Source organism: Phyllopteryx taeniolatus, chromosome 5 (genome assembly GCF_024500385.1).
Source record: "Phyllopteryx taeniolatus isolate TA_2022b chromosome 5, UOR_Ptae_1.2, whole genome shotgun sequence".
Classification (NCBI taxonomy): domain Eukaryota; kingdom Metazoa; phylum Chordata; class Actinopteri; order Syngnathiformes; family Syngnathidae; genus Phyllopteryx; species Phyllopteryx taeniolatus.
The window spans coordinates 2,478,698-2,506,325 of NC_084506.1; the positions used below are offsets into that span (position 1 = coordinate 2,478,698).

The window sequence follows — 27,628 nt, forward strand, 5'->3', positions numbered from 1 at the left end:
ACGTCCCACCGGAAGGAGGCCCAGGGGATGACCCAGGACACGTTGGAGAGACTATGTCTCCACGCTGGCCAGGGAATGCCTCAGGATCCCTTGGAAGGGTGAAAGAAGTGGCTCGAAAGAGGGAAGTCTGGGCTGCCCACCTAGGGCTAGTGCCCCTGCGACCCAAGGAAGCAGGAGAGAACGAATGAATTAAATCCATTCAAGAATAGTTTACAGCTCAATCACAATGAGTCTAAGAATGAATTGCTCCCAACCCTGCCTAATAAATTGCCTGTATTTTAAAGGTTTTATAATGACCAGTTTGAACTATAGTCGATCAGTCAGCTGAGTTTGAGACCCTTTAAAAATAATCTTAATGAGCTGAGTTTTTGCACATTAAATGCTTATGCATTCTTACGTTCTCATGAAATAGCCAATGCTGTTAAGTGTCAGAGTCGTGCACTACTGGAGCTGTGACTCCATTCAATCCAATACACAATTTTCTTGACACAACGCGTTTGTCCCAGTTTTCGCATGGCCATGCACGAACGCCGCCAACATCAACAATGCTTGATTATCATGTTACATTTGTGCTGCAGAAGGTCCTAAGCATGATATTGCTTTTACAGCAAAATCTTCTGCTCCTCTACTACCACCGTCAGCAACAAGTGGAGATGGAGAACAGTCTATAACATAAATCCACCATGTATAACGCAGGTGTCAAGCTGGTGGCCCGGGGGCCAGATCCACCCCACCACATAATTTTATGTGGCCCGCAAAAGCAATTCATGTGCGTCGACATGTTTCTTGCGAATATCAAAATTGCAAATTGTCTTCACTTATAATAACGGTGATACCTTGCATTTTTTGTTGCCAATACCTCTTTTCAAATAAATATATTAATAGTTTAAAAAAAAATGAGAAATGAGTCTGGTTTTTGTTTTGGTGGACATGAGTCAACACTCCATAGGAAATAAAATATTAGTAGAAGAAATAGAATAGTGGTTTAAAGTAAAACAGCATCATGCATAATGTTTTGCCAGTAACTTCACTCATTATGTTGCTTCCACACTGCATACATGTATGGGCTAACTCTAAAGATACATTCATCAGTTCAGGTTTTTTTCTGCATATTTTTGTAATACTTCTCTGTTATAAATTAAACAAATACTGAAGAACAAAAGTATTGTAAAACAGTAATTGTCTGTCTGTAATTTAAATCTTTGTTGTAAACATTAGGGACCAAAAGTGATATTATTAATTATATTTTTAAATACATTTGACCTATATTAAATGTATTCATCTCAACAGCAAAGTTTCAAAATCCGAACAAATCAGTTGACCAGCTTCACAGAGCAGATTGTGCTCAACTTTGGGAGTTTCACTTTATATAGAAATGTGTACTGTGTATAGGAAGCTGCACACACCCAAAAATAAAAACAGTGCTTCCAAGATGGTAACGATCTATTTTTAACTACATTCACAGTTAACACCCACAGCTGCAGGTCTGGAACAGTATAAATAGTGACCTGATGCCACAGATAAATTAAGCAGTAATGCAAAAAAAGCCTCCACCATGTGGCTTCTGAGGAGCAACTATTTCACCTTGTGTGTCCTTGCCATGCGGCCATGTCCATCAGATCTTTGAGGGGCACTTGCTTAGTTTCTCATTCTCACATACACACCACAGAAACACACGTGTATAGCCACTGCCTGCTAAAGAGGTAGCCTGATACCCCACAACTTGGTGACCAGATCCAAGCCTGTAATTGAGAGCCATGCATCACGTTGGGTAAGATGGACGACCAGCTGTACACGTAGTTTGTTACTGATCAATCTAGGACACAGTAACCATATAGGAGGGGTGGTGTTAGTGTTTGTGTGCTTGGGGGAGGGGGAGCAACAGTCTGGACACCTGTTGAAACCCATTTTATAATGAAGTGACAGACAGCTCGAGTACAAGTCTTCTTTAAAACCAAAACTATGTCCAAACTAGTATGCATGTACTGTATGCACTGAACTTTATGCGTTACGTGAACAGCTCGTGTTGCATAACCCGAACCTCATTACAATTCACTCGCAAGTTAGTTCTCGGTTATTTTCGCATCTAGATCGATTTTGTCAGCTCAAACTAACCCAAAGAATTAAACGTGAACCTGCATATCCTTAAATGTTGGCAAACTGTTCCTGTCCAAGCTAGCCTGCCAACCCGAACACAACGAAGTTTGCTAGCTTATGATAGCAAACAAGCCAGCAACTGGTGAGGGGCAGCCACAGACGAAGAACATAAACACAATACAGTTTTGTTTACAAAGATGTCTTACCTTCAGTAAGACTCGTAAACCAAATGAGTCATCGCGTCAAAAAGGCTAGAAGCGAGAAGCCACGCCACCGCCAAACCCTGCATCGGTGTTGTTGCTACTGCTACTGCTGCCATCTTGTTCGACGTCGACTACAGCTCACTGACTTTTTTTTTTGCACATTTGAAGCTCCAAATAACAACCATTAACTAACAAATAAAAAGGCCAGCCATGATCCGCGGTTACCCCAAGGCGTCGCGTGTTTCGTCGAAAGATGTTTTGAGCCTGATCAGGGCGAGAAATCGGCGTTTCTAAACTTCTGCATGGTAATACGCTTTGTGGCTGACAGACGTGAGGTTGCAGCTAGCTGTTGCTTCGTCGCATGTGTGGAATGTTGGGTAGGGGGGGGGGGGGAGGCACGAGGTGTCCAAATGTCAGCCAGTGACAACTGAGTAACATATGACTTCATCCATATGTCATTAATACTTCATCGAAGCAAAGCTTGTTGTTGTGTGAATGCTAATACGGAGGAAGCAGTCATACAACGCACGCATTACATTAAAGAAAATGTTTTGCTTATAGTTCTGGTACGGTATTTAATAACAATAATATAATAATAATAAGATTTATATAGTAAATTGACCATATGTGGGAAAAAATAAAGGTCAAATTAATTCAAATTAGTTTCTAAATACATTATATATGTTTTAAGATAATTAAAATAAATTTATTAATTAAGAGTTTTGTTTTGCTATACAAGGGGGACTGGTGCACTTCACAAAATAGATGGTATCATGAGGAAAGAATATGATGTAGAAATACTGAAGCAACATCTCAAGACATCAGCCAGGAAGTTAAAGAGTAGGTGCAAATGGGTCTTCCAAATGGACAATGACCCGAAGCGTACTACCAAACTGGCCACAAAACAGCTTAGGGATAACAAAGTCAATGTTTTGGAGTGGCCATCACAAAGTCCTGATCTCAATCCTATTGAAACATTATGGGCAGTCCTGAAAAGGCAAATTTGGCTAACCGACACCTGTTCTGTCAGGCGGAATGGGCCAAAATTACTGCCGACTATTGTGAGAAGGTTGTGGAAGGATATCCAAAACGTTTGACCCAAGTCATACATTTTAAAAGCAATAGTACCGAATACTAATCAAATGTAGCCTAGGTAAACTTCTGACTTTTAAGAAAGTAATGAAAAATGGTCTAAAAATAATCCACCTCTCATTATTCTGGCATTTAGCTAATATAAATAATTTTAGTAATCCTAATTGACTTAAAACAGGAAAAGTCTGATTTCCTGTCAGACAGCGAGCAAATAAAGTGCATGCGTCTTTTTATATAGTGTTTGCGAGTTATATGCAATTAGCTAGCGAGCTATTCCTATAACCTAAAAAAAGGTATCTTCCCTGAAGTGTTATGTGTTTTGTGTTATTTAGGCTACAGTGTCTCTGTTATGTGGACCCACACATGACAGATAGAACTTGCACTCCAGCACGTTTCCCTCTGTGGTGTCGTCTTCGCCTCCTCCATGCGCTATAGAGTGCAGCCGCTCCACTAGTAAGTAACTCTGGGAAAAGACTTTGCAGATTTGCGAAAGTAGGTGAAAGGTTTGGAGTGCACGCCCTAATGTTTAGCAAGTCTTAATGTCTCCAAAGACAAAAACAAGGACAATACGCACATTACTGAGGGGTCCACCCGTCCATCTTGGTATTTTGGTATTGGACCAGAGTTAGCTAAAAGCTAATTAGCATTTGCTGTGCTTGCTTTTGCTGTACAGTAAAAAATGCATTTTTACTGTTAATTAAATACAATACCTGCTTTTATTACTTAGCATAAGACAAACTGTCTTAGAGTACATATCGCCCATTTTGTTATTTAAGAGATAACTAGCCTTGGATCGTCTTTTATGTGATCAAAACAACATGTTCCCTTAGCTTTGCGAATGTTGTGAACAGAGTAACAAAAAAAAAAAAACAAAAAAAAAAAGCTAAAATGGCTAATGATAACTGAAAAAATACACTTTACTTTTTGAACGGCAGTATGGTTGTTTTTAGCCTGATTCAAGACTTACAGCAATGCATTCGCCATGAATTATTTTTGTAGTCGACAACATTAAACAATTCTCCTTAATATGGGCAATGATGGGGAATGTTTTGCTTGTCCGAATCTGTTTCGGTCATTGTTAATGCTCCTGGGTTCACTTTCCTCAGTGTTGTTGCTGTTTTTTCCGGTTTAGAAGTCTAATGTATTTAATATGCCACAGTGTTACATATTTAGCTTTGGACGGTGCGGTGGCCCCGGGCATCCGCCTGGAAGGGGGAATCCAAACACGGTTTTGGGGGCAACAACAGGTGTTCCCCTATAAATTAAAAACCTTGATTTGGTGATGTGGTGTGAAAATGTTCATTTGTAAAGTGGGTGCCTTGGTTCAATAAAGGTTGCGAAACACTGCCCATAATCTTCTCCTCCTCGATCCAGCTCCTGACAGTCCGTGTTGAAGGGGTTTGTGGGTCCCAATGGTCCCAGGAGCTTAGTTATCGAAGGGCTTTAACCTGGTACGCTTTCTCTGGGGACTAAGGTTTCCTCCATCATTACAAAATATGAAAGTTAGATTGATTGAAGACTAATTGCTTGGATGTTAATGTGAATAGTTGTTTGGCTCATTTTGTCAGGCCTGTGATTCCATCCATTTACTTTACCGCTTATCCTCACTCGGATCGCGGGCTGCTGGAGCCTATCCCAGCTATCTTCGGGCGGGAGGCCCTGAACCGGTCGCCAGCCAATCGCAGGGCACATAGAAACAAACAACCAGCCGCACTCTCATACACACCTACAGGCAATTTAGGGTCACCAGACATGCCACACGCCATAGTATGAGATGTTTCCCCTCCTGATGTCTTCCTTATGGACCACCCCACAGTTAAAACATATCATGTTATCCTGACCTTGAGCTGACAGAGAGGAATGATGTTTACAACCTTCATGGACTTTAAAGGATAAGCGGTCACTTCAGAACAATGGTAAGTTCACGGCACATCTCATTATATTTTGTGAGCAGTGTCAGTGATTTTTTCAATGTGATTTGACACCGATGGGTTACAATAATCCAAGTTAACTGTAGTGGCAGGCGGTGAGTTTGGGACCTGGGCTTTCAGTGACATAATCCCCCTCATAATAACACCATGTTGCAAAAATAATGTACAAAAACGCTACACAAGTATAACTATGTGTGGCATTAAAAAGAGACAGAGACATTCCCCATATTTGAGGATGAATGCCATTATTACTGATGTATTGGAAAATCTTTATTTTCCAATACATCACCTCCAAACAACTCCAAACCTCTTATCATCATTGTAGTGTGTAAACTACAATAGAACAGTTCACAATCACAAAGTATCTAATATCATGACAAAAACATAAAAACTTGAAAAAAAATACATCGTACTCACCGGAGATGTTGATGGAGACGCAGCAGACCTCCTTCCTATTCTCCTGGCTGTCTGTGTAAGCCAGTTGATACATGCTGTTCTGAAAGTGCCCCAAAATTCTCTTTTTGAAAAGAAGCCAGGCAGTAAGTTGTTGGTTGACCTAGCCCCACAAAGTAGTTTTTTGTTTCTTTTTTTAAAGTGGTCTTAAAAATAAATTTTTAATCATGTCCAAAATTATCCTCTTCAGTAAATCAATTCTCATGCACATATTCAGCTCAACCAATCAGGAGACTATTTAGCTGAGCCAATCAGAAGATGGAAAAAGACCAACATGACTCAGCCTGCGTGAAAGCGCAGAGTGGTGAATCTAAAATCTGATTGGTTAGACCATTTCAACTGTGTATGTGTTTGATTTGGTTGATGCCAGCACTTGGGATTCTAAAGGCCTTGGGGTAGATTACATTTACTTGGCAACACATAGAAGCTGAATCTTCATATACAGCACTCTACATGACTGGACACTGAGCAAAGCACATGCTATGAAATGAACACATAAGACTGTTGGAAACAAATTAATATAAATTATGATATATGCTTGTGCTTTTGATAGTGTTTTGGCAAGCAGAAAAGGCTTAGAAGGCCCTCACGGCACACCACTGGTTAAATGAGTTCATACAAGTTAAATTGAAGCATTAATATTTTTCATTAGTAGGGTTTATTAATAGTGGAACTTTATTTTTTCAAATTAATGATTTGTAATTAATTAATCAAGATTCATAATGTGTATTTTTTAATTTAATACAAACTCATTAAGATATACTGTTTAATTCAAATGCATTTTGGTCGAAGAGCCTCTCCATATTCTTACATGAGAAATTTTCGCAGCAAACAAAAATGTTTATTTAATTTATTTATTTATTTTTTAAAGTGGATAAACGGGTAAATTATGTTCACCCTGCCATCAAGTGCAGTGATTTCCAAACACCAGTTTCGGCACGTCAGTGTACAGTGAGAGATCATCAAGTGTGCCACGGGAATCCAATTTCACTTAACTGCTTGGAAAATGATTATTTAGAATCTCTGTGTGTGTCTTTCTTTTATTCCTGTCAGTAAATCAGCTTTGTATTCAACTAGGCTCAGATTTTACATTATGTAAAGGTAAGTACATTTGTAAGACGAGATCATCATTATTTCAGTATATATACTTTTTGTGACATTTCTATTTGGTCGTGCGCCGTGAGATTTTTCTAATGTAAAATATGTCCCTTGGCTAAATAAAGGTTGGGAAACACTAGACTGGAAAGAACTGTCTCTACACGGCCAACTTTGACTCCAGATGACATCAATACTTGTGCAAGGGAGGGGAGCATGAGAAACCGGTTACTTTATTTGTCATCCAAACTAGAATAGAGTGCTGCACGCTTGTCACACTGCCTCAAAGCTGAGCAAAAACAGGATCTGAACTGCTTGTGGGTGCAATATCCATCCATCCATCCATCCATCCATCCATTTTCTGTACCGCTTATCCTCACTAGGGTCGCGGGCGTTCTGGAGCCTATCCAAGCTATCTTCGGGCAAGAGGCGGGGTACACCCTGAACTGGTCGCCGGCTAATCACAGGGCACATATAAACAACCAACCATTCGCACTGACATTCACACCTATGGGCAATTTAGAGTCTTCAATCAACGTACCACGCATGTGTTTGGCGTGTGGGAGGAAACCGGAGTACCCGGAGAAAACCCATGCAGGCACGGGGATAACATGCAAACTCCACACAGGTGCGGCCAGGATTTTAACCCTGGTCCTCAGAACTGTGAGGCAGATGTGCTAACCAGTCGTCCACCGTGCAATATGTTTATTGCAAAAAAACATATATAGTATTTGCTGTTGTTGCACTCTGTAACACCTTTCCAATTTGCAATGACTTAGGGTGAAACAAGCCATTATGGTTGTTTTCTGAATATACTGTAACTACTTAATCTCAAAAATCAACATTGCCAAATTAAAGTGCCAACAGTGGGAACGAGATTGGTGAATGTGGCCAAAGGAAAACTGTTCAAATTACAGCTGGGACTGTTTTAACAGAGAAGTAACATCTTAAAAAAAAAGACATTTTATTGCACTCCAGGCAACACAAAACTTTTATGTCTCCACAGAGTTATGTGGTGTGCTTGTGTTTGGGGACCTTTAGCGAGCAAGCGAGAGATAGCAAGTGAGGGAGTGGTCATGATGGAGCTGAAGCCTCATGCTAACGGCATGATGGAAGAAGCAATTTCACAGCGAGGCCTATATTGCTTAGCAAAAAATAAATCTGTAAATGACCAATTCATATTTTTATTCGAATCCTGCTTGACAAGAACAGTGTGGATAGGATATCTCGTTGGGTTTGATGTCCAGATGTAGTGAGCGTGGCACCTCACACTAATTGAAAAATTTCCGCAGTTCCTTGGCCCATAAACATAGACACTGACGGAGTGGAAAGAAAACCTTCAGAAAATACCTCTCAGCTTGCTCTTCATTAAAATATCAATATTCCTCAGAAACTTGACAGAAAAATCTGCCACGACATCTGTAAGCTTTGCATGAATAGTGTTCGAATTGGCTGCCATTTTGGAAAATGTTTGTCCTTGGAAGTGATGGACGGGTTATGACTCTGATGGGGCGTGGCTACATGCTCTTGTCACAATGTGTTGAAATGACCCAGAAGCACAGAAATGCAGTTGAAGGGAGTTTCGTAACATGTTGTATGGTAGTATATGAGTCCTTCTGTCTGTTTCCAAGTCAGCCCTGCTTCGATCATTCAGAAGCTCCAAAATTGCAATGCTGAATTGATGGATTGGGATCATTTTTATTTGCATTTCAAAAATGTTTTCATGAAAAGAAAAGTTCTCCCCGCCACCTCTTATATTTACAATGGCATTGCTTTGCGTGCCAGTTAGAACCGCAATTTGTCTCAGGTTTGATCAATAACATTGCGCGTTGTAGCGTATATTAGTCAAATAAAACCGTAATTAATTGAGGAGAAAAGAATAAGCCGGAAGTGAGGCTTGCGTTACTTCCGGTTTACCGTAATTTTAAGTTTAATTGTTAAGATCAAACTAATTTTACCTACTAGAGGGAACCACATCCCTTTTTATGTGGATAAAATATAGGGAAAGTGACGAGAAACCTTTTTATCAGTCTCGTAATCTGAAGGTTGCTACACTATGAAATTTTGAGTTCTAGATGACAGAGGCTTACTTAAACTCAGAACACACACAAAATACAACCGAGTGGAATTTTATAGTATATTTAATGACGTCTACAAGGGATCTAGAGGCAAACACACAAAGGGGTCCAACTAACGAAAGAATATAACCCTAATAATGATATAAAGGAAAATAGGTGGACAAAAAGGGAACTAGAACATCGTGTGTTGCACTAAAGTTGGAAACGTGAGCGTTTGCTGCATCCAGTGTGGACGGGAGAGAGAGAGAGAGAGAGAACAAAGTTGAGATTTTGTCTGAAGCTAGTAATTTCCCCAAAATTATTAGGCACTAATATTGTACAGTCTGGCAAACGATTTGCCGTGTCTACTCACGACCGTGCGTAGAGGCTCAAACTGGTGGGTGGTAGTCTCTCTCTGGAAGTGGCTCCGGTAGCAAGGTGACAGATTTGGTTGCAGAAGAAAAAGATGTAGAAAAATAAAACTAAAACAAAAGAGGCGGAAGACAAAAAATTGTTGTGCGTCATGCCTTCTTGGGAGAACAGGACGCTCTCTCTTCCTGGCTTTTTTTGTGTGGCTTGCTGGCAATTTCAGAGCGGAGAGCCTGGGAAGCCGAGTCTCTATACCCAAGGCCCGCGGTTACCGAGCCGTGCCCGAACAAAGAAAGGCCAGGGGGAGGGGTGGCCGAAGGCCAGCCCGGCTGGCGAGCTGCCAGCAAGACGAGAGAAAAAACACAAGGGAGAAAAACACACGAGCGCCAGGGTTAAGTACCCCAGGGGCGTGTCGAAGAGGGACGAAGAAGACCACACCCATAATCTTAAATCCTGTCTACAAATTTGATAAAATGGGTATAAAATCATATATTAATATAAAATAACCTCAACTTGGTACTCTCTTTACTCACAGTTCAGGGACATGGAATGTTTATACAAACCCAATTCCAATGAAGTTGGGACGTTGTGTTAAACATAAATAAAAACAGAATACAATGATTTGCAAATAATGTTCAACCTATATTTAATTGAATACACTACAAAAACAAGATATTTAATGTTTAAACTGATAAACTTGATTGTTTTTAACCAATAATCATTAATTTAGAATATTATGGCTGCAACATGTTCCCAAAAAGCTGGGACAGGTGTCAAAAAAGACTGAGAAAGTTGAGGAATGCTCATTAAACACCTGTTTGGAACATCCCACAGGTGAACAGGCTAATTGGGAAATGGGGGGTGAGTGCCATGATTGGGTATAAAAGGAGCTTCCCTGAATTGCTCAGTCATTCACAAGCAACGATGGGGCAAGAAAATAGTCGAACAGTTTAAGGACAATGTTCCTCAACGCACAATTGCAAGGAATTTAGGGATTTCATCATCTACGGTCCATATCATCATCAAAAGGTTCAGAGAATCTGGAGAAATCACTGCATGTAAGCGGCAAGGCCAAAAACCAACATTGGAATGCCCGTGACCTTCGATTCCTCAGGCGGCACTGCATCAAAAACCAACATCAATGTGTAAAGGATATCATCACATGGGCTCAGGAACACTTCAGAAAACCAATGTCAGTAAATAGAGTTCGGCGCTACATCCGTAAGTGCAACTTGAAACTCTACTATGCAAAGCAAAAGCCATTTATCAACACCCAGAAACGCCGCCAGCTTCTCTGGGCCCGAGCTCATCTAAGATGGACTGATGGAAAGTGGAAAAGTGTTCTGTGGTCTGACGCGTCCACATTTCAAATTCTTTTGGGAAATTGTGGACGTCGTGTCCTCCGGGCCAAAGAGGCAAAGAATCATCCGGACTGTTATGGACGCAAAGTTCAAAAGCCAGCATCTTTGATGGTATGGGGCTGTGTTAGTGCCAATGGCATGTGTAACTTACACATCTGTGCTGAAAGGTACATATGGGTTTTGGAGTAACATATGCTGCCATCCAAGCAACATCTTTTTCATGGACGCACCTGCTTATTTCAGCAAGACAATGCCAAACCACATTCTGCACGTGTTACAACAGCGTGGCTTCGTAGTAAAAGAGTGCGGGTACTAGACTGGCCTGCCTGCAGTCCAGACCTGTCTCCCATTGAAAATGTGTGGCGCATTATGCAGCGTAAAATACGACAACGGAGATCTCGGACTGTTGAACAGCACAAGCTGTACATGAAGCAAGAATGGGAAAGAATTCCACCTACAAAGCTTCAACAATTAGTGTCCTCAGTTCCCAAACGTTTATTGAATGTTGTTAAAAGAAAAGGTGATGTAACACAGTGGTAAACATGACCCTGTCACAGCTTTTTTGGAACTGTTTGCAGCCATAAAATTCTAAGTTAATGATTATTTGCTAAAAAACAATAAAGTTTATCAGTTTGAACATTAAATATCTTGTCTTTGTAGTGTATTCAATTAAATATAGGTTGAACATGATTTGCAAATCATTATATTCTGTTTTTATTTATGTTTAACACAATGCCCCAAACTTCATTGGAATTGGGGTTGTATATGTGCTCTGATGGATAATAAACATTTTTTATTCAATTGTTCAAGTTCACGCTTCGTCGACTATCTAAATGAAAAAAACATCGCCAATTGTGTCAAATCTTCATCTTTGACAAAAATGCAAATTGTGATTAATTAACTACAAAGCCTCCAATTATTATTATTTTTTTTTTTTAGAGTCCCACCAACAGTTTAAGTCTGACAACTTTTCAACTTCACTACTTTATTTTTGGTCAATTGGTGACGTCGTCATCATCTCCACAGTGAAGATGATGACTTCAATCAGGTTAAAATACATACATTGTTAAACATTACATGGCATGGGTTTAACATCTGGCCTATAGCTAAAAAACTTATTTTGTGTTTCGTATTTTAAACACCTTGACAAAATGTTCTTCCTTGCAACCATGCACCGTATTGACTACTTCGTGGGGACATTCCTCAAACTTTTGTGTAACCTTTTGACATTCAATTTACAGAGAACAAATAACCCAAAGTGTCCCAGGATTGTTTATCTTGGTTCTACACAATTAATCGTGAAATAAACCTATTCCCTTGGGATTCACTTTTTACTTGTGAAAATGACAAAGCTCTTCCATTTTTATATGTTATATAACTGTATAGGCGGCACGGTGGACGACTGGTTAGAGCGTCAGCCTCACAGTTCTGAGGAGCGGGGTTCAATCCCCGGTCTCGCCTGTGTGGAGTTTGCATGTTCTCCCCGTGCCTGCGTGGGTTTTCTCCGGGCACTCCGGTTTCCTCCCACATCCCAAAAACATGCATTAATTGGAGACTCTAAAATTGCCCGTAGGCCTGACTGTGAGTGCGAATGGTTGTTTGTTTCTATGTGCCCTGCGATTGGCTGGCAACCAGTTCAGGGTGTACCCCGCCTCCTGCCCGATGACAGCTGGGATAGGCTCCAGCACGCCCGCGACCCTAGTGAGGAGAAGCGGCTCAGAAAATGGATGGATGGATATAACTGTATAACTCTCTCTCCTATCTCTGGGGTTGAGGTCACCAAGGTGGTTAAAAAGCTCCTCGGTGGAAAGGCCCCGGGGGTGGATGAGATTCGCCCGGAGTTCCTAAAGGCTCTGGATGTTGTGGGGCTGTCCTGGTTGACACGCCTCTGCAACATCGCTTGGACATAGGGGACAGTGCCTCTGGATTGGCAGACTGGAGGGGTGGTCCCCCTTTTTAAGAAGGGGGACCGGAGTTCCAACTACAGGGGGATCACACTCCTCAGCCTCCCTGGTAAGGTCTATGCAGGGGTGCTGGAGAGGAGGGTCCGTCGGGAAGTCGAATCTCAGATTCAGGAGGAGCAGTGTGGTTTTCGTCCTGGCCATGGAACAGTCTACGAGCTCTACACCCTCGGCAGGGTCCTCGAGGGTGCATGGGAGTTCGCTCAACCAGTCTACATGTGTTTTGTGGACTTGGAGAAGGCGTTCGACCGTGTCCCTCGGGGAGTCCTGTATTGCATCTCTGCTTTTTGCAGATGATGTGGTTCTGTTGGCTTCATCAAGCCGTGATCTCCAACTCTCACTGGAGCAGTTCGCAGCAGAGTGTGAAGCGGCTGGGATGAGAATCAGCACCTCCAAATCCGAGACCATGGTCCTCAGTCGGAAAAGGGTGGCGTGCCTCTCCAGGTCGGGGATGAGATCCTGCCCCAAGTGAAGGAGTTCAAGTATCTTGGGGTCTTGTTCTCGAGTGAGGGAAGAATGGAAAGGGAGATCCACAGGCGGATTGGTGCAGCGTCTGCAGTGGTGTGGACTTTGTATCGCTCCATTGCGGTGAAGAAGGCGCTAAGCCGAAAGGCGAAGCTCTCAAATTACCGGTCGATCTACGTTCGTACCCTTCACCTATGGTCACGAACTGTGGGTCGTGACCGAAAGAACAAGATCCCGGATACAAGTGGCCGAAATTAGTTTCCTCCGCAGGGTGTCCGGGCTCTCCCTTAAGAGATAGGGTGAGAAGCTCGGTCATCCGGGAGGATCTCAGAGTAGAGCCGCTGCTCCTCCACATTGAGAGGAGCCAGATGAGGTGGCTGGGGCATCAGATTTGGATGCCTCCCGAACGCCTCCTTGGTGAGGTGTTCCGGGCACGTCCCACCGGGAGGAGACCCCGGGGACAACCCAGGACACGCTGGAGAGACTACGTCTTTCGGCTGGCCTGGGAACGCCTCGGGATCCCCCCGGAAGAGCTGGATGAAGAGGCTGGGGAGAGGGAAGTCTGGGCGTCCCTGCTAAATCTACTGCCCCCACGACCCGACCTCGGATAAGCGGTAGAAAATGGATGGATGGATAACTGTACTACTCACTGAAAGACAAATCACTTATTTTTAAACATAACTAGATCAACAGTTTGCGAACACATTTGTTGTTCTGGAGCTTTGTGTGACTTCTCAGCAGCCCCCACTTTGCGCTCAGGTCAACAGGATGAAGCTAAGGCTTTATAAATTTGGAAGGCAGGTGATACGCAAGACCACAGGTATGAAGTCTCACAAAAGTGTTTCACCTCAGTAAGTTAACTGCACTACAACTATCATTTGATAATTCGGGCCCTGACCCTCAAAAAAGTATAGCCTTGAAATAACTGTTACTAGCAGCTTCTCTTTACATTTAACATTTCCATTTCCAAAACACAGTCCAACATACTTCAGTGACCTCAAAACATATATCCGTTAAATCAGAATAGTCAACTCATTAAACTCCGTAGTACCTTGGTTAACCTGTCCTTGAAATCCATCCATCCATTTTCTGTACCGCTTATCCTCACTCAGGTCATGGGCGTGCTGGAGCCTATCCCAGCTATCTTCGGGCGAGAGGTGGGGTAGACCCTGAACTGGTCGCCAGCCAACCGCAGAGCACATAGAAACAACCATTCACACTCACACACACACCAGCGGGCAATTTAGAGTCCTCACTTACCACGCACGCATGTTTTTGGGATGTGGCAGGAAACCGGAATGCTCGGAAACCCCCCCCCACCCCCCCGCAGGCACGGTGAGAACATGCAAACTCCACACAGGCTGGGCCGGGATTTGAATCCCAGTCCTCATAACTGTGAGGTGGATGTGCTAACCAGTCGTCCACCGTGCCACCTGCCATTGAAATATTTAAAGGATTTTAATGCAAGTGGCAACTGTTCCCTTATAAATGTTTGCTGGTTAACTTAGAACCTTGAAAAATGCTCCACCGGGATAGAAGCCGTTTTTGCCAGGATCCATGCACTGCAGTTCCTCTTTTGGACCATGGGTGGCGCCTTGCACCTTGTATCTCCCTCTCCCCCTCTTCTCGCCAGCAATCAGCATCGCCTGTGCCGTGCACCTGTCTTCAAGCACCACTGATTACTGCCTGCATTTAAGCCTGTCAAGTCCAGCAAGCCTTCGCCTGAGTGTTGACACTGTGACTCACTGGCCGATGTGCGTACTTCCAGATTTCTGTGGTATGCAATTATCTGACGACCCGCATCTGTACTCACCTGACTTTGTTCTCTCCCGTCTCCAGTGTACCTTCTGTACCTTCCCCGCCTCGCTGCCTGCTCCAGCGATGCCGCCAAGCCACACCACTTGCTCATGGCTAACCTGCAATAAATCATTCTAAATCTACTCCCTCCACCTCAGTCTGCTCCAGTCTCTCAGTCTGCTCCAATCTAACTCACTTCCAACGTCGTACCGTACAGTTTTTGTATTGTGCGTGATCCGCTAATCCAATACTATGGATTCATGGAGTTCTCTGAATATGGTAGGAGAATGATGACAGTAATATTTGACAAGGATACGCAATGCTTTATTGATATGATTAATGAACATTCACAACAAATGTTCGTGTAAATTTATCACATATGCTATGCATGACATCAGTTTTTCAAATAATTTGAACGTTTTAAATTAATTCTAAATGAGAAGTTCAATGAAATTCTAAGTACCATTACATGGTTCAAATTGGTTCACAACACAAATTCAGTGTATTTTTCTGCTACTTACTGGACTGAGACAAAATTGGATTAATTTGTCATCAACATGTTAGGGGAAAAACACACACACACACACACTGGTATGATGCAATCTTTTCGCCTTAATTAAAAGTCTGAGTTTCTTAGCATCAATTGCTGAAAAACACTTGAGTCCTGACTGAACAAAGATAGCGTGTAAATGTGTCCTAACAGTATACAAATGTAGGTAAGCCAGAGACATGCAACATTTGTTTTGAGGGAGAAGAGACATTGCACACTTAATAGGCATGCAAAGCCATCAGCAATACGAGTGAAATAAGGAAAAAGCTGCATTTTTGCCAAATCATAGGTTACTGTTGTGTATCTACAGTATACTGTATATTTAAATAAAATACACTTACGGGTTGCCCGAAACTGAGAAAGAGGCTTCCAACAAATAGTAGTAATTGAAACGTTTCAGCTTGCAACCAATTATTCAACCCCGAATAATACCTGATAAATTTAGAAACTTGGCATGGTTGTGTACGAATCGAAGTGCTTCCAAAGATATGTCCGCATAGAGAGTTCGAGCTTGATGCCAACTAAACGCCAATCACGTGTTTTGATATTAACGGGGGGAAAAAATGACAGAGATGGCACAGTCACTTGCAAAGTATCCAAATCTATCCTTATAGTAAAAGCTCTAGTGCTATGCACGCCCATCTGAAAAGTCACCAGTTAATGCTAGCTGACGAAGAGCCTAAATCCTCACGTCAGCTGTCAATTAGTGAGTTCAACAAACGTCCTGTGACAGAGAATAGACAGAGAATGTACTGTATTTTGAACATCTGCTTAGACGATGAAACAAGGACGAGCAGTGGTCCATCAACAACTATGTTGTGAAAATGAAAACTTACTGCCGGCATTGCGGACCAAACTCTGACACCGGTCATACAGAAACCGAAGAGTCCATTTCAGGGAGTCCGGTACCCCATACTCCTGGAGCACCCCCCACAGGACTCCCCGAGGGACACGGTCAAACACCTTCTCCAAGTCCACAAAACACATGTAGACTGGTTGGGCAAACTCCCATGCAACCTCAAGGACCTTGCTGAGGGTGTAGAGCTGGTCCACTGTTCCATGGCCAGGACGAAACACACACTGCTCCTCCTGAATCTGAGATTCAACTTCCTGACAGACCCCCCTCTCCAGAACCCCTGAATAGACCTTATTCTATAAAAAATGTCCCGAGTTGAGGTCAGCAGCGCACCATCCCCACTATACACAGTGTTGACTGTGCACTGCTTCCCCCTCCTGAGACACCGGACGGTGGACCACAATTTCCTCAAAGCTGTCTGGAAGTCGTTATCCATAGCTTCACAAAACTCCACAGGCCAAACAGGCCCGAGAGCACCCTTTCTGCAGCTTGACGGCATCCCTTACCGCTGGTGTCCACCAACGGGTTCGGGGATTGCCGACACGACAGGCACCGACAACCTTACGGCCACAGCTCTGGTCGGCCGCCCCAACAATGGAGGAATGGAACATGGTCTACTCAGACTCAATGTCCCCCGCCTCCCCTGGGACATGGGCAAAGTTCTGTCGGTGGGAGTTGAAGCTCTGACAGGGGACTCAGCCAGACGTTTCCAACAGACCCTCACGACACATTTCAGTCTCCCAGGTCGGACAGGCATCTTCCCCCAGCATCGGAGCCAACTCACCGCCAGGTGGTTATTGGTTGACAGCTCTGCCCCTCTCTTCACTCGAGTGTCTAAGCCATGCGGCCGCAAGTCCGATGATACCACCACAAAGTCGATCATCGAATTGCGGCCTAGGGTGTCCTGGTACCAAGTGCACATGTGGACACCCCTATATCTGAACATGTTGTTCGTTATGGACAATCCATGAATTGAAAGAGAGTTTCACCCTAAATTATTGTAAACCTTTTCTTTTGTGAAGGACAGTACACATGAGGATGCTGTACCTTTTTTATGAATAAGTGGCACTGAAAACATTGTCTTCTTATGTATAAGAATGGTGAAAAAAAAATTTGGTTTTGACATTTGTAAAAGTTTTGGTTTTGAAATTTTTAAGTCATCAATAACTAATGGAAAATATGTGCATGTCTCTCGCTAGCCTAGATGTAAATCCCAGACAGAATGTGTAAGATATTTCCGAGACTTGAATATAGCTTTGTTGTTTTTAAACTGCAATTATCAAGTGTAGATATTGACATTAAAACCATTGATACATTTTTAAAATATGATGCAACCTTATTATTATTCTCTAACTTTTAAACTCTCAGGGGATAGCCAACCCAATACTGATCAGTAGGGTCAGTTTATCATGGTCCAGAATGAAAGCAGCCTCTATAGAGTATATTGTTACTTGTAAAATCAAAAATACTTGTATGAAAACAAAACAAAACATGTTTTGATTGTCATTTATGAAAAATGTATTCCAAGTCGGTTTGTTTGTGTTCATTGTTGTCTCAGTAAATGTCACGTCAGGACAAAAGAGACAAAGGATTTCATCAGACTGTATTCGGTTTGCCGTTGCTTGAGACCTTCCTCTTGTATCAGCACCAACTGGTGTTTTTGTATTTCTAAAGCAAAATTTGTATTTCTAAAGCAACATTTTCTGACTTTCAAGTCTTCTTTCCCAATTATCTGCAGTGTGGTAGAAGGAACAATTAGCACAGTTGAGTTATTTTCTTTTGACTTACCACCTGACTAAAATCACCTTGGCTATTTCTCTTGGACCGAACTATAAGAACTAACCAACAGAGCTATAGGAAGACCCATGGAGTGGAACTTATCATTTGAAATTAATAAAGTATTTATTTATTCCATGATGTAGCTGGTGCACTAAATTTTAAAGTTTCTTTTTACATTTTAATGTATATCTGCAAAAACACATTGTGGCTCCACTTATTCATTCATAACCAACATTTGCTCCTTAAAACCATCCAATGAATTTAGAACTGGTCCAAAGCATTGTACACGTAGTCAGGCACAGGTTACAGAGGGTTAAAACACCATTGGACTAATTTCTCGTGTATAATGCACAGCCATGTATAATACGCATCCCCAAAGCTGACCTCAAAATTCTGGAAAACCCTTCTACCTATGTATAATACATTTTTACAATGCATGATTTTGCCTTTACCCATATGATCAAAACATTAAGTATTATCTGTATTTTGTTAGTTTTTTCAAATAATTATTCTCAAGTTAAGCACTTTATTTTAACATGGAATTCTTTTTATTTACTTGCTCTTATTTTGAAATTCACAGCCCTACTTTTATTTAGTAAATGAGAAAACAGACAGCAGTTGTGGTCACATGTTTGATTACCCGGGCAGAATTCGTAAGATGGGTACAATTCTTTGAAGAAAACATGAAGGGCCAGGCGAAACACATTTAGTTTTATTTTAATAGGATTCAAATTAAACTCTCATGTATTTCAGAAAAGCATTATCATCAAACAAAACATATCCATAAATAAATTAATGATGGTTGTTGTTCAGTCATCAGTTGCACATCATTTTTTTTATTTTTTATTTCACAAATTCTGCCAGGGTATGTAAACTGAGGACCACAACTGTACATATGCAGTCATACGTACCCATCATATTGGAATGAAAGTGTCCACCTTTTTCATAACCTTCAGGTGGCAGTGGCATATTGAAATGAACATTTACCGCTTTTTCCTAACCTCTAGATGGCGGCATACATTTATAAAATGGGAAATTTGTTTTCATTTTCCCCTACACCTATGTGCAATGTGCACCATTTATTTTTGACATTTTGGGGGGGGGGGCGCATTATACATGAGAAATGACGGTATATGGAGGACAGAGGATAAAGTAGATTTTTTTCCCCCCCCCAAGTAGTGCTATTAGTGTTTGAAATGTATTATTTTCTTCTACGCAATGAGGTGAATGTTTACCAGCCAACACCGTTGATCATTATCCTCAGCTCCTTTTGTAGAACTTAAGTGTTAGCTTGAAAATCCACTTAACACCACTGTCCTCATCATAATGCTTACGTCTCTGTGCTGGTACAACCTCCTGATGAGTAGCACTTGTGGAGAATCTTTTGGTAGAATGGGGAGAAGACCAGCTTATTGAAGTTGACAAGGCAACTGAAGCGAACAGCGAGTTCTTTTAGCTCTTTGCAGATGGGTGTAAGACCTCCAGGCAGAGGAGGAGGAGTCTTGTGTTGACTGGACTCCAGGGTGGCCAGCAGGTAGCTCTGAACCCGAGAGTCTAAGAGAGATGGCAGGAGAAGAAAATAAGAGGATAGTCAATTCAACCTCCCCCCACCGACACTATCACAACAGGCATCACTTACCCATCAGCTGACGGACTGTGTTGTCCGGCTCGATGGTGGCTGAGATTTGCCCCATCAAAGTGTTTTTGTGGTCAGTAGATAATGTAGCATAGCCATGCTGGCTTAAACATTGACTTAGCTCCATACACAGTTTCTCCCCAGTGGTCACTAAGGTCTCTTGCAAACTGAAGGACCTTGGAAAACGCAATACAATATTTGCATAAAACAATACAACACAGCTAGTACTAGAACTACTAGAACAATAAACAAAAATTTTTATCATATTAATGCAGCATAACTAATTGTTTTAAATCCTGAAACTGTATGGAACATACAGTGACTGGCCTAAAACTGTAGGTACACCCACACAATCTAATGTATCACAGTCATATGTACCCCTGTCATATTGGAATGAAAGAGTAGGCTACACCTTTTTCATAACCTCTCGGTGGCGCTGTCATATTGGAATGAAAGAGTACAGCTTTTTCATAACCTCTAAATGGCAGCATACATTTTTAAAATGTGAAAGTCTTTTGCATTTTAGCCTATACCTATGTATAATGCGCACTATTGACTTGTGACCCTTCTTTGGGAGGGAAAAACGTGCATTATACACGAGAAATTACAATACATCTAAATTCCTAATGCAAGCCTGTGAGTATAATATCACTTAAGTATAAAGGTTTATCAGACAGATACTTTAAACAGATGTTGCACAACAATATTACGACATCAGTGTATAAGTAAACTTTTTTATGTAGACTGTACACACATCTGAACAAAATATGACAAAAAATATATACAAAATATAATGCACACCAACTGTTGTGAGTAGGTGTAAATAAGGTACCCAGTTTGATCAATTTTGTTCAGCTAAGTCTAACATGCTAACATGTTACAAGTAGCCTAACATGCTACTTGTCTTTGTACTAATTTGCAAGTTTAAACAAAACTGTTAGAAGTATTTGTACTCACGGTGTGTGCATGTCTGCAAGCATGGTGTGGACAGTGTTTTTAAGCTTGTCCATGAGTCCTGGAAGGCCCGAGATAGCTTCCCCCGTGGTAGTGTAAACAATGAGTAATATAGATGAAAGCAAAACTAATTGTTCAGTCTTCTGCTGCATTTCTTGGAACCGAGTCTGATCCATCAACACTGTCTAGAAAGCAAAAAAAAAAAAATATAAACAAATAAAACTGTCTCAGAGAGCTATAGGTTTTTTTCCCCAAAAGAATCAAAGCCTAAATAACGATATCAAGGTCTTGACCTCAGGGAAGGGTTCTGAGAGGTGTTCCCACTTAAGTAGTCGTAAATATGCTTGATTATGGACATTAGCGGGAAGGAGAGCAGGAGGATCAGATGATGCAGTAACTGAAGAAGCCCTTCTCAAGTCCTTCAATGTGTCCTTGAGCCACTTCTCAGTGAAGTCTAAAGCATCTGAAAAAGAGGATTACAGTTTTCCAACTCCAACACAACTGGACTGAACAACAGAGATAAACAAAGGACAAAAGTTGCACTTGAATGTTGTAGAAAATAGTTGAATATTGTCATTAAATACACGTGGATAAAAGTGTTGTATGCCTCTGTTCATGAAAGAAAAATCCATAGTGGTCACAGAAATAACTTGAATCTGACAAATTGTAATAATAAATAGAAATTATATGAAAATCAAATAATAAAAATTAGATATTGCTTTTGAATTGTAGTTCAAAAATTATTTCAAAAAACAAACTTGTGCAACAGGGCTTGACAAAAATGATGGTACACCCAGAAAAGATTGAAAATAATTTTACCGTTGGGACATGTTCAAACAACGTGTGTTCTCTAATCTAGCATCACAGGTGCTTTCAAACTTGTAATCAGTCAGTCGGCCTATTGAAAAGGTGAAAAGCAATCACTGTGCTGTTTGGTGACATGGTGTCTACTACACTAAAGATGGACCACAGGAAGCGAAAGAGAGTTGTCTCAGAAGATTAGAAAGAAAATGATAGACAAGCAAGTTAAGGTAAAGGCTATAGGACATCTCCAAGCAGCTTAATGTTCCTGTAACTACAGTTGCACATATTCAGAAATTTAAGATCCACGGAACTGTAGCCAACCTCCCTGGATGTGACCGCAGGAGGAAAACTGATGACAAATTGAAGAGATGGATAATATGAATGGTAACAAAAAAGCCCAAAACAAACTCCATAGAAATTAAATGTGAACTCCAAGGTAAAGGTGCATCAGTGTCAGATTGCACCATCCATTATTGGTTGAGCCAAAGTGGACTTCATGGGAGACGACCAAGGAGGACGCCACTGTTGAAAATAAATCATTAAAAAGCAAGATCTCCTGCCCCAAGTGGAGGAGTTCAAGTATATTGGGGTCTTGTTCACGAGTGAGGGAAGAATGGAACGAGAGATCAGTGCAGCGTCTGCAGTGATGCGGACTTTGTATCGGTCCGTTGTGGTAAAGAAGGAGCTAAGCCGAAAGGCGAAGCTCTCAATTTACCGGTCGATCTACGTTCCTACCCTCAACTATGGTCACAAGCTGTGGGTCGTGACAGAAAGAACAAGATCCCGGCCGAAATGAGTTTCCTCCGCAGGGTGTCCGGGCTCTCCCTTAGAGATAGGGTGAGAAGCTCGGTCATCCGGAAGGATCTCAGAGTAGAGTCGCTGCGCCTCCACATCGAGGAGCCAGATGGGGTGGCTGGGGCATCTGATTCGGATGCCTCCTGCACGTCCCACCGGGAGGAGACCCCGGGGACGACCCAGGACACGCTGGAGGGACTGTCTTGCGGCTGGCCTGGGAATGCCTCGGGATCCCCCCGGAAGAGCTGGAAGGAGTGGCTGGGGAGAGGGAAGTCTGGGTGTCGCTGCTAAAGCTACTGCCCCCGCGACCCGACCTCGGATAAGCAGTAGAAAATGGATGGATGGATGGACTGGAATTTGCCAAACTGCATGTTCACAAGCCACAAAGCTTCTGGGAGAACGTCCTATGGACAGATGAGACAAAGCTAGAACTTTTTGGCAAGGCATATCAACTCTATGTTCACAGACGCAAAAATTAAGCATACCAAGAACACTGTAACATGGAGGAGGCTCTGTTACGATCTGGGGCTCCATTGCTGCATCTGGCAGGGTGTCTTGAATCGGTGCAGCGTACAACAAAATTTCAAGACTGTCAATGTATTCTAGAGAGAAATGTGCTGCCCAGTGCCAGAAAGCTTGGTCTTAGTCGCAGCTCATGGGTCTTGCAACAGGATAATGACCCTAAACACACCCAAGAATGGCTAAGAGCAAAACACTGGACTATTCTGAAGTGGCCTTCTATGAGCCCTGATCTAAATCCTATTGAAGATCTATAGGAGCTGAAACATGCTGTGTGGATAAAGCACCCTTCAAACCTGAGACAACTGAAACAGTTTGCTCATGAAGAGTGGGCCAAAATACCTGCTTAGAGGTGCAGAAGTCTCATTGAAAGTTACAAAAATTGTTTGATTGCAGTGATTGCTACAAAAGGATATGCAACAAAATATTAAGTTAAGAATACCATCATTTTTATCGAGGCCTGTTTCATGAGTGTTTCTTTTAAATAATTCTGTTGAACCACAATCTAAAAGCAATGTCTGATTTTCATACATTACTCGTGCACTCACTGTAGTCTTTCTTCCAAACAAGATAAATTAAGCACCATTTTTAATTACTACCATTACCATTTGCATTTTTAATAACGTTAGCCATTTCTTAGTTTATACAAAAAGCTGTCAGTCAACCGTTTCGCTACCGTTTGGTTCAAAGTCGATAATACTTGGTCATTCAAATAATTTTTTTTAATTTACATTTGAGTGAAGGACCATAAAAGTCAACTTGTGTAATGCTCTTACTGGGCTGTCTGTCCAGAAACTCCTGGAACTTGTTCCTCTCATACTCAATTGACTGCTGCATTAGATGAGGCCTGATGCTGTTTACAGCAAAGTTAGCCATGTCCAACTTCATCAGGTCCAATAGCGAGAATATGGCCCTAAGAGAAGGATGACAGAAAGAAATGGGTTAATATATTCTAAATCTTTCGGATCTAATATTGTTGGCTGGGACTATGTAGTACACTACTACAATAAAAGTCAATTCTTCCCTACAATAGGATTGTTGGACCGTTTGTCCATATTAGGGTCAAGGATGAGATGTAGCCGAAAACAGCTGACTTTTGGGTCGGGGCGGGGTACGTGGTGGACTGGTTGTTAATTAATTGCAGGGCACATCCATATGAGGCTGCAGCTATTGACTATTTTTAGAACCGATTATTCCATCAATTAATCGGATACAAATCTACTTTGCATTAAAGTTTATTGCAAAATATTCATCAGTTTATTAACTGACCATTTGGTATTGTGTAATGATTAAACCAAACCAAATACGTAATCAACAATTAAGTAATGTCGCACAAGAAGGAGTGATGCACTCACCAACAGTTTTTAAACTGAGAGCTACTTCTTGGGTAGGCCTACTAATTATTGCCAAGGGGACAGGGTATTTTAATATACACTTCTCAGGCGGCTTCAGGTTCAACTACAATTCAATTACGGATGGTCATAATAATGCTGCAAATAACTGTTACTTTTGTAATAGATTAAATTATTTTTTTCCATAGATTGCGATTCAGTTAATGGTTTGGTACGTAACATGTCAGAAAAGAGGCACAAATGTTGATCATTGTTTTCCAAAGTAAAAGATGATTTTTGCAAATGGCTTATTTTGATCAAATACACAATGGAGAACTACATAAAACAAATAATATTTATTGTTGATAGGCTGAAATCAGAGGATTTTGACACTTTTAAGCTCAACAATGAACGCGTAAACAATAAATTTCCATCCATCCATTTTCTACACCGCTTATCCTCACTCGGGTCGCGGGTATCCAGAAGCCTATCCCAGCTAACTGCGTGCGAGAGGCGGGGTACAGCCTGAACTGGTCAGCAGCCAATCACAGGACACATATACACTAACAACCAGTCGCACTGACATTCACACCTATGGGCAATTTAAAGTCTTCAATTAACCTACCATGCATGTTTTGGGAATGTGGGAGGAAACCGGAGTACCCGGAGAAAGGCACGGGGAGAACATGCAAACTTCACACAGGCGAGGCCGGATTTGAACCCGGGTCCTCAGAACTGTGAGGCGGATGTGCTAACCAGTCGGTCGCTGTTCCACCTAAACGATTAATTGATTATTCAAATAGTTGTGGGTTCATCTGATAATCAATTAGTTGTCGATTAATCGAGTAATTGTTGCACCTCTGCATAAATATAAACAACCATTTACATCTATGGACAAATTAGAGTTGACCATGCATGTTTTTGGAATGTGGGTGGAAGCCGCAGTAAGGAGGAGAACATGCAAACTCCACAGGACCCAGCTGAGAACCCAGGAACCTCTCCACTGTGTGGCAGACGTGCTAACCACTAATCAGTAAGACTAGTCCACAGTGCTGCCCCCAACAGGATAAAAAAAATAATCTCTATCCACACTAAAGGCATTCTAAGGCTCTAAAAAGCAAAATTAACATAATGACAAATCAAGGTAACGGGAGAAATATGCTCTTGACAGCCGTTTTGCCTTGGCTTCAATTCGAATAGTATTAAGTCTTTTTTTTTATTGACCCTAAAGCCCTTTTTGTCATATGTAAAAGATATAATGGATGATAGTTGCTTGCTTGTTGCAGTGTCATTTAGATAATGAACAAGTTGATCAGAACTAAAACAAGGATTGAAGTAAACAAAAGTCAACAACACACTGAATACATCATTAATAATACCATTTATTTTTTCTATCGCTTACTTGAGCAGAGGGACAAAATCGGTGATCTCCTTTAGTTTACTGACGGCCTCATCCCTGGAGGGAGCACAAAGCGATCCCATCATCTCAATAATGAAATGGGATAGAGCGCCAACGTCCAGTGCTCTTTTCTCTGCCTGCTGCTGGATTAGAGTCAGGTCAAGAACCTCTTCAATTCGGGACCGTATGTGACCATGGCCCGGCAGCAAGAAAGATAGCAACGTCTGCAGATGAATGATGATTGATTAACTGTGGTTAATAAAATAACATTTATAATATATATATATATATATATATATCAACATTTACAACATTGATCTCAGCGATAGACTAAAGAGACCAACCTAAATGACATTTGGGAAGTGCAACAATTTTCATTGGCATTGGCTTGTGTGCAACTTCCTCGATACAGTTCTTGATATGCTGTGCACAGTAAACATGTTGCATTAAATGTTGATGACAAGCTCCACATTGATGACATAAAAAAATACGTATATTCTATATTCCCTATGATTCCTTACGATCCAGAAGAAATGGTACAACTGGATAAAAGCTAACATCCCTTTAGCGATGAAGAACCTAGATTGCAGCGGTTCACACATTGATTTTCCATGTGATCACTTGGGTCAGGGTTTCTATTCTTCTGGACTTCACCTCTTTAATTTCAGCCAGCTGTTGGATTACATGGCTGTATTGTGGCGGATCCTCCTTTAACTGAGCTTCCAGAAAATCCCAGAATGCTTGGTGCACAATCTCCTTCACTCTGCGCTCCAAACTGTACAGGGGCAGCGGAGGGGGGTCGTTATTTAAAGAAACGAATGCAAACCCCAATTCCGGCATGCAGCAGCAACAACCTCACCTTCCTTCAGGAAGCTCAGACTGTTTCACTTGAAAAGACTGGTTGACCATTATTTCGTGAGCCAAAGCCATATTGTTGACTCCTTTTGCTGTCTCCAATAACTCATCTACAGACACAAACCTGGGTGGGCTGGCTATGAGGCAAGAATAACATTTAAAAAAATAAATAATAATGTTATTTTATTTCAAACTGCATCCGCATGTGCTGTTCTCCTAAAACGAAGCATTGTAACCGTTAGAACAATAACAGAGGAACTCAACAACAACAAAGAAAGCAGATTAAAGAATAAAGCAGTTTCTCCTTTTTGCAGAGCAGAGATTTGATGAGGGCTGTTGAAGTTGGGTTCCCCCGTAAACTGAACTGTTCCTCACCTTGTGGAGCACTTGCTCCTCTGGGTGGACTTGCATTTGTTCGGACTCGATCCTGCGCCCCCTCCTCAGACTCCTTGTCTCCTCCGCCCTCGATGTGGTCAGCTTCATTGGACATGCTCAGGTCTGCAGAATATCAAATGACAAACGCGGTGACCACTTTAAATGTCTTCTAATACCAACGATTAGACACATCGGGTTATTTAGGTTATCAAGTGATGCTGCAATACAGACAGAAAAGAAAATGTCGGGTGGATTTGTTGTCATCTTAAAGATGTGTGATGGCGTGAAAGTGCGTGACGCCAAGACGAAGGTGGGAGACGCAAACGACAAAACCCTCTTTTACATTCGTATCGATGGCAACGTCACTAACCTTATGGTCACTTGTCTCTTGCAACAAAATTCTATTTATCTGACGTTAGCGCCACCCGAGATTTCGTATCAACAGAACGCTGATCCCTCAAGTCTGCTGCTGAGACAGAAAAATGTACACGCTCAGCGTTTTACACTGAAGACCCTTTGGTTTCATCCAGAAGAACAAAACCGATGTTTACGAGTGATGGGATGTATTGTGCCCAAGATTCGGGGCGTGCCGAGAATCCAGGAAGTTCGGCCCGTATCGAGGCGTGATTCGTTATGAGTGACGTCACTGGTTCAGGAAGTTCTAAATGAAAATTGAGAGGAAAAAAAAAAATCCCTTGACGATTGTCACTTCCTGGTTTGTGTTGTGCTAACATGACGTCACGCTCGAGCCCCTATCTCTCCGCCCCCTTTGCAAAACGTCACTCGTCTTTTTCTCAACAGCTTGTTTAAAATAAATTGCTGGTGTTAAACACGAATTGTTAATATATTAGTCACAATATCCTTGATTATTGAGATCTATTCGCTCCTTGTAAT

General features: G+C 41.8%; 2 protein-coding genes and 1 long non-coding RNA gene across 7 annotated transcripts in view; 1 reads left to right on the forward strand and 2 right to left on the reverse strand.

Annotated features, from left to right (window-relative positions):
* The window catches only part of LOC133477559 (homeodomain-interacting protein kinase 3-like), a 56,547-nt gene extending 53,871 nt beyond the window's left edge, over positions 1–2,676 (reverse strand). The window contains exon 1 of one of the 2 annotated variants that reach the window (XM_061772381.1): positions 2,304–2,676. The gene's annotated coding sequence lies outside the window, so the exon portion shown is untranslated. The remainder of the gene's footprint in view (positions 1–2,303) is intronic. The other variant, XM_061772380.1, reaches the window with a different exon arrangement.
* On the forward strand, positions 1,634–15,031 carry LOC133477561 (uncharacterized). Of its 3 annotated transcripts, none has more exons than XR_009788398.1 (4): positions 1,634–1,771; positions 3,725–3,845; positions 14,593–14,838; positions 14,924–15,031. It is a non-coding gene; the product is annotated as an uncharacterized LOC133477561 (long non-coding RNA). The 3 variants fall into 3 exon arrangements; XR_009788399.1 differs by having other exon boundaries at positions 14,621–14,838; XR_009788397.1 differs by having other exon boundaries at positions 14,718–14,838.
* A 152-nt stretch (positions 15,032–15,183) lies between these two features.
* tcp11l1 (t-complex 11, testis-specific-like 1) lies at positions 15,184–27,480 on the reverse strand. Of its 2 annotated transcripts, XM_061772382.1 has the most exons (10): positions 27,105–27,479; positions 26,735–26,857; positions 26,364–26,496; positions 26,159–26,279; positions 25,508–25,728; positions 23,551–23,687; positions 20,950–21,119; positions 20,660–20,841; positions 19,706–19,878; positions 15,184–19,620 (listed from the first exon to the last, which is right to left on the reverse strand). In XM_061772382.1, the coding sequence occupies exons 2-10, from the start codon at positions 26,847–26,849 to the stop codon at positions 19,397–19,399; spliced, it is 1,476 nt and encodes a 491-aa protein (XP_061628366.1). In that variant the 5' UTR covers positions 26,850–26,857; positions 27,105–27,479; the 3' UTR covers positions 15,184–19,396. The 2 variants fall into 2 exon arrangements, with proteins under 2 accessions (XP_061628366.1, XP_061628367.1); XM_061772383.1 differs by lacking the exons at positions 26,159–26,279; positions 26,364–26,496 and having other exon boundaries at positions 27,105–27,480.
* Between the last annotated feature and the right edge of the window lie 148 nt (positions 27,481–27,628).

Coding starts and splice junctions, on each gene's coding strand:
- tcp11l1 (XM_061772382.1), bottom strand. CDS start 26,849: ATGTCCAATGAAGCTGACCACATCGAGGGCGGAGGAGACAAGGAGTCT. Junction 26,497..26,734: donor AGGAGCAAGTGCTCCACAAG/GTGAGGAACAGT, acceptor CTTGCCTCATAG/CCAGCCCACCCAGGTTTGTG. Junction 26,280..26,363: donor TCTGAGCTTCCTGAAGGAAG/GTGAGGTTGTTG, acceptor GCCCCTGTACAG/TTTGGAGCGCAGAGTGAAGG.